Source organism: Crocuta crocuta, unplaced genomic scaffold (assembly GCF_008692635.1).
Source record: "Crocuta crocuta isolate KB4526 unplaced genomic scaffold, BGI_CrCroc_1.0 scaffold528, whole genome shotgun sequence".
Lineage (NCBI taxonomy): Eukaryota > Metazoa > Chordata > Mammalia > Carnivora > Hyaenidae > Crocuta > Crocuta crocuta.
The window spans coordinates 2,150,114-2,156,681 of NW_027530010.1; the positions used below are offsets into that span (position 1 = coordinate 2,150,114).

The 6,568-nt window shown below is 61.3% G+C and overlaps 2 protein-coding genes across 2 annotated transcripts in view; one reads left to right on the plus strand and one right to left on the minus strand.

The window, feature by feature from the left end:
- IQGAP3 (IQ motif containing GTPase activating protein 3) overlaps positions 1-110 on the minus strand; it is a 33,135-nt gene extending 33,025 nt beyond the window's left edge. The window contains exon 1 of the mRNA XM_077764071.1: positions 34-110. Within this exon, the coding sequence (XP_077620197.1) occupies positions 34-70 (37 nt within the window). The 5' untranslated portion in view covers positions 71-110. The remainder of the gene's footprint in view (positions 1-33) is intronic.
- Positions 111-4,729: 4,619 nt separating this feature from the next.
- Positions 4,730-6,568, plus strand: part of TTC24 (tetratricopeptide repeat domain 24) — a 4,824-nt gene continuing 2,985 nt past the window's right edge. The window contains exons 1-3 of the mRNA XM_077764072.1: positions 4,730-5,441; positions 5,639-5,842; positions 6,439-6,564. Coding sequence (XP_077620198.1) covers positions 4,730-5,441; positions 5,639-5,842; positions 6,439-6,564 — 1,042 coding nt within the window. The remainder of the gene's footprint in view (positions 5,442-5,638; positions 5,843-6,438; positions 6,565-6,568) is intronic.

Sequence of the window (6,568 nt, forward strand, 5' to 3'; positions counted from 1 at the left end):
CCCGCCGCCCTCTTCGGCCCCCTCCGCACTCACACGGCGCCGGGCCCGCGCCCGCCCTCCGCCGCTCCATGTTCCTCCTCCTTCCAGGTTTGAATCTCCCGCCGCCCGGCCGCCGCCCTCACCGACGCCGCGGGCCGGACAGCACTTCCGGCCCGGGCCGCGGGGGCCGCTGGGATTTGTAGTTCCAGGCTGCGCGTGCGCAGGCGCAGGAGCGCCGCCAGGTGCGGAGGAGGAGGCCGCCCCGTGCGGGGGTGGGCGGGGAGCTGCACTCCCTTCTCTGCACTACCTTGGGCTCCTCCCCTGCTAAGGTAGCCCTAGCCCTTACCCACCATCATTTCTCCCTAGTGTCCCACGGACCCCGTTCCGCTTGCTGTAACAGCCGTGGCTCCCGCTAACTTGTGGGCCAGCTTGTGCTGAACTAGTTGGTGCCGATGCAGATAGGTCAGCATGATGAACGCCTTAAAGCCTGCTGTTCTGGAGTAAGAGACAGACCTAGGGTCCAATAAATGAGAGGTCAGTGATATTCAGAAGGACGAGGTCACTGCTGCAACGAAGCTAAGGGCAGGGAAGGTCTGGAAGACTTCCTAGCGGAGGCCACAGCTGATCTGGGTTGGAAAGGGAAAGATTTCACCAGACTGAAAGAGAGAGGAATTTCAGTCTGTGGAAACAGCATGTGCAAGAGCCCGGAGGTGAGTTCAGGAAATTGGAAGCGGTTCAGTTTTATCCGAGAAGAACTCTGGGGCAGGGAGAGCAGGGAGAGAGCCTGGAGGGGCGGAGCCCGCGCGGGTACCTTGGGCAGCGCTGAGGTGCCCGGGTGTCCTCTGGGGCAAGTCACAATCCAAGGAACACTTTGGACCCAGGGCAGCGCCCGATTCCTGTTTTGTAAAGACTCCTTCTGCGGCAGGGGCGTGGAGCATGGTGAGGCCAGGGGCAGAGACCTCGGAGAGCTCAGGCGAGAGACAGTAAAGTCCAAACTAGTAAAAATAATGATGACACCTGCCCTAAATTGTTTTCTTACGATATTAACTAGTAGGCTTCCCCATCTGGTATTTCTCCTTTTGCCCTCTGCCCCCCACCCCCATGTCTGGTTCAAGCAAGGAGGCAGCGTGGGTTCATAGGCTCAGGGGAGAGATTTGAAGGGGTCCGAAACAGAAAATATCCACACCTTCAGGGCGGAGACAAAACTGTTTGGGAGATGGGCGTGTTGGAGAGAGTGGGTGTGCCCCGAGACCAGAAGGGACCCGCTTTGCTCTCCACCTGCAGGAGAGTAGAGAAAATCTCGGCTCCTGGCGATAGAGACCGCACACCCCGCTTTCTGAGTAGCACAGGACCCTGACAAGGAGCAGTTGCATAATGAGGCCCTCAGACACTTGTGCAGAATCTCCCCATCTCAGCCAAAAAGGAAGTACCCGGATGAGTTACCCTCACTTCTGCTTTGGGATGAGGGCCCCTGGGCCTGATAGGAAGAAGGGAGGTGTCAGTGGATAGCAAGTAGATGGCTAATGACCCAGTGGGCCTTCCCTCTCAAGTCTTAGCGTCCCAAATTCCCTGCGTCCTGGGGAAAAGGAGGGGATAAATAAACAGACTCACAATGTCTCCACCATCCCCGTGCAATAGGGGCTTGAAACAGGGACTGGGGAGAGAGGTATTCCTCACATACCAGAGTTAGGGACCGACGCACGACAGGGACATGCATCAGTGTTTATTGCATGCTGGCACTATATTTAGCATTAGCTTGTTTAATCTTCACAAGACGGATGAGGGAACCGAGGCTTAGAAATGTCACACAGCTAAAAACTAGTGGCACCACGAAACAAGCTCAGACGGCGCGGCTCGAAGCTTGAACTCCCCGCCGCTGTGCCACCGCAGCCCTGCCTAGGCGACCGTGGAGGAGAGGGCGCGCTGGGGAGAGGGTTCAGAGCTAGAACCGCATGACCCAGAGCCAGAGGAGAGGGGTCCTCGATGCCCCCCACGTTTCCAGCTTACGGACTGGGGTGGTGGTAGACAGCTAACACTGGGAACATGGGATGGGTAGATGGGAGGAAACAGGAATTTCACTTAGACAAAGTGAGTCTAGAGATACACGTTTAGAAATACCCGGGGGGAGGCTCAGTCGGTTAAGCATCTGACTCTTGATTTCTGCTCCAGTCATGATCTCATAGTCATGAGATCGAGCCCTGCATCGGGCTTTGCGCTGACATCGCAGAGCCTGCTTGGGATTCTCTCTCTCTTTTCTCTCTGCCCCTCCCCAGCGCAAGCTCACTCTGTCTTTCTCTCTCTCTCTCAAAATAAATAAACAATAAAAGAAATTATTGGCTTATCAGTGGCGTGGAAATCAGAGGAGTAGATGCAATGTTCATGGAAATGTATGTAAAGTAAGAAAAGGACAAAGGGCAGAGCATTGGGGACCATTAGCGCTTAAGGGGTGGACAGAGGGCCCAGCAAAGGGACAGAGAAGGAACTGTCGGAGGAAGAGAATGAGCCAGGACACAGCGGGTCCTGGGAGCCCTAGTGAGGGGAGAGTTGCAAGGAGATGTCAGATAAAGTGGGGATCGAACAAGAAAATGATTCAGAAACGATCACTGGGTCCTTGAGAACCTTGGCGAGAGTAGTTTGAGTCCCTGCATCCCCCCCAAAGCCTCCCCCAAAGCCTGGAGGCCCGTGGGCGTGGGCGGGAGCTGCACGCAGCTGGGACACACCTGGCAGCGGCTGGTGTCTGCACCCCGCAGGCACACGGCAGGCGCTGCCCGGCCAATGCAGGGAGCCCAGCGACTTCCTGGTAACTTGGTTTCTGGCGAAGCCTCTCTACTTTCAAAGAGGCTTCTGCCCCAGGTAAATGAGGACACTTGGTTTCTGAGGCTGCCACCCTCGGTGAGTTAGCGCAGCAGGCGGACGCTGCAGGCCAGCGGAGCCGGGAAAGGGATGCGGGGGCAGAGAGGCTCTTCTGATCTCCAGGCCTTTCCTGACCATCAGCCTTTCACCTTGTTCCCAAATGTGGAACGTACCACGAGGGAGCACAGTGTGTGTGTGTGTGTGTGTGTGTGTGTGTGTGTGTGTGTGGAAGGGCTCGCTTCGAGGACAGCCCAGGCCGCATTAAAGCTGGCAACGGCGGCTGCGCAGTGGAAGGGACCCTGGGCTCATCAGCACAGAATCAGGAAACCTGGGGTGTAACCCCTGCTGCGTGTCTCTGTGACCTCAGGCGAGTCCTGCCTGCTTTCTGAGCCTGGTCCCCTCCGCTGTGGAACAGAGTTCGGCCCAGATGGTCTCTGGGGTTGTAACCGGTCACAAGCCCCTCGCACTGTGGCTCCTTTTGCTTCAAGCGAGGGACTTGAGGGGTGTGAGCAGGGGTGGGGCAGGAAGGGCAAGAGAATCCAGGTAACCTTGCCGGTTACCCTCAGATTCAGCACCAGGATAGGGCGTCTGAACTGTCCATCAAAAACTTCCTAAGGAGTGGAGGGCGGTGCCTGGTTGTATGGTAACCCCCGGGCTTGGAGCTAAGAGCTGGGGTGGTAACCCAAGCCAGAGGGACCATTCCAGAAGGCCGGCCAGCCGCAGGGAGGATCGAGGGAGGTAAGGCACCCCGTGGCTGGGGCCCCAAGACCTGGTGGGGTCAGCCAGGAATGCCCCCGGGATGAGGATTGCTAGGTGTTCTTAGTCGCAGGGCGAATTTCTTTGAAAGGAGAGACACCTCTGCCTGCCTCTCCCAAGAAAGACGGGAAAGAACTAAAGAAATGGGGGGGGGGCTGCTGAGCGCCCAGGGCCCCGTCTCCACCGCCCTTTGCCCCCGTCTCCTGGGAAGAGAGTTCTGGAACAGGCTTCCCTTTCTAGGGGAGCAATCCTAACCGGGGAGCACAGGCTGATGCCTGGCGCGGGCACTGGGGGCGGAGAACTAGCCAGCCATGGAGAAAGACGCCCCCGAGGTGGGGCGCAGGCAGTGAAGGGACAGACAGCGCCCTTCTTCCTGAAAGCCGACTCCTTGCCAATTCTATAGGCTGCTCGGCTGGGGTCCCCAGTGCCCTGGAAGGCTCCCGGGACGCAGCAGGCGATCACCGAGCATCTGTTGAGCTGACTCGACTACACCTAGAAGCGCCTAGATTGTGAGTGGACGGGCGTCCGTGGGGAACAGTGAACAGGAGGGAGGCCCTGCGCGTGCCCTGCTCATCTGCCCCTTCGTTTTCTCCTTCAGTGAATGCTTTTTGTATTGTGGTAAGGTACACATAACATACATTTTTATCACATTAAGCCGTTTCTAAAGGCTCCGCCCAGTGGCATTAGGTACACGCGCATTAATGTGCCGCCATCCCCACCACCCATCTCCATCCTGTTCGATGACCGTTTATTGAGGACCTACTATGTTCACGTTCGCTCCAGATCTGGTAGGAGAGATAGACAAGGAAGTCGGCCACTTTCACCCGGTGTGATAAATGCCGGGAAAGACGCAGGCATACGGTGCTCTGGGGTCCGGAGGGGCCCGGGCGGCTGAGGGAGGAGGCTTTCTGTCACTCAAGCTGGGTCCTGAGGGAGGAAAGGGAACGAATTGGGACGTTGGAGTCAGGGCTGAGGTGGCGCCCACGAGGATCACCGAAGTGAAGTGCGGGGGCAGCGAGAAGTCCTCATGGCCCAGGGCGGGGTGGGGGGGGCAGGGGTAGGGCTGAGGCTCCCTGTGGGTCCTGCTTTGGAGGAAGGCAAGGGTGACATGCTGACCCCTCTGCTCCCCATTATCAGCACTATGTCTCTCTCCAACCCTGAGGATACCCCCCAAAAGCCTGAGTCCGCGCCTGAACCCTCAACCTCCAAGCAGAAGAAGAAGAGGAGAAAGCGGTCACAGCAAGAGGCCAGCGTCCACGCCCTCACCAGGGCGGGCCACGGAGCGCTCCTGGCTGGCCGGAACCACGAAGCCTTGAGCAGCTTCCAGAGGGCCTTCGTCCTGGCCTCCGAGGCCCCGCGCACCCGCGACGCCCCTCTTCTCCGGGCCTGTGCCTTCAACCTTGGGGCTGCCTACGTGGAGACTGGGGACCCGGCCCGGGGCCTCGAGCTGCTCCTACGGGCCCAGCCTGAGGAGGAGGCGCAGGGCAGGCGTCATGGCGACCAGTGCTTCAACGTGGCCTTGGCCTACCATGCCCTGGGCGACCTGCCTCAAGCTTTGGCCTGGTACCAGAGGGCCCTGGGTCACTACCAGCCACTGGGTGACCATGGGCAAGCCCAGGCAAAAATGGGAGCCTGCTACGAGGCCCTGGGGCGGCCCGAGCTAGCGGCCCACTGTCTGCAGGAGGCAGGCCGGGCCTACGCCCAGGCGGGCCGGCCCCAGGCCGCGGCCCTGGCCTTGGGGGCTGCCGCGGGGTGTATGCTGAAGAGCGGGCGGCATGGGGTGGGCGCGGTGGTGCAGGTGCTGGAGGAGAGCCGGAGGCTTGCGGAGAGGACCCCTGAGCACAGACTGCTGGGTGAGACCTGCGGGCACGGAGGCGTGGGGGCCGGGGAGGTCAGACCGGCTGATATTCTGAGAGGTGGGGTGCAAGCAGAGGCTCTCCCAAGGGCTGGGGAAGGGCCCGGGGACCCCAGGATGGGGGACAGGGGCGGCACCGGTACAGCGTCGGCTGCGGCTGACCTGGCTACCGGTGACCCTGGCCACGCCCTCCAGGGCACCTCTATAATGACCTAGGCCTGAGCTACTCCCAGCTCCGGCTGTTCCCGCTCGCGGCGGAGGCCTTCCTGCGGGCCCTGCCCCTGTGTCGGGGGCCGGGAGAGGAGGCCACGGTGCTGAGGAACCTCGGGATGGCCCACAGTGCCCTCGGCAACCACCGGCAAGCCCGGGACCTTCACCAGAAGGCTGCTGACCTGCACGGTGGGCACCAGGGGCCGGGGGCAGGGATTGGGACCGAGGGATTAACGCGGGGGGGGCGGGGAGGGTCCAGTTGGGACCCGAGGCTGGAGCTCTGACAGACCTTTGGGACTGGTTGTGGGGCCAGGAAGCCCAGAGCCAGGGGTGAGGGCTGGGGGTGCAGGAGGTGGGGTAGCCAGACGGGAAGGTGGGCTGAGGGCCCGGAGGTGAAGCCTGGGGGTGGGCAGGGTGCAGTGGGCAGAGGGAAGGGCCCCGGCCAGGAGGGGAGCCTGACGCGGAGCCCAGGGTCGCTCTGGCTAAGCGGTGGTGTGACAGGGAGTCACGGTGGCTCTCTGCGCTTCAGCTGCTGCAAGAAGGGAACTTTGCTGCTTCGCAGGGTTAGCAAGTCGCAGGGTCATTGCACGGCTCAAAGGGGCCGGCGGGGGCGGGGACGGGGGTGCGTTCAGGCCACAAAGCAGGCCCGAGGAGAGGTCCCCGCGGTGCCGCTGGAGGTGTGCTGGGGCTGAGTGCCACGACTCCTGGGGGCCCGCCCTTGGCGGCTGGGGGACACGCCTCAGCAGCCGAGGTCGCCTCTTACGAGGGGGTGGCTCTGTCGTCAGGCTCCGCGGGGCAGCGGCAGGAGCAGGGCCGGAGCTTCGGCAGCCTGGCATTTGCCCTGAGCCAGCTGGGGGACCACGGAGCAGCCAGGGACAGCTACCTCCACGCCCTGCAGGCGGCCCGCGACACCGG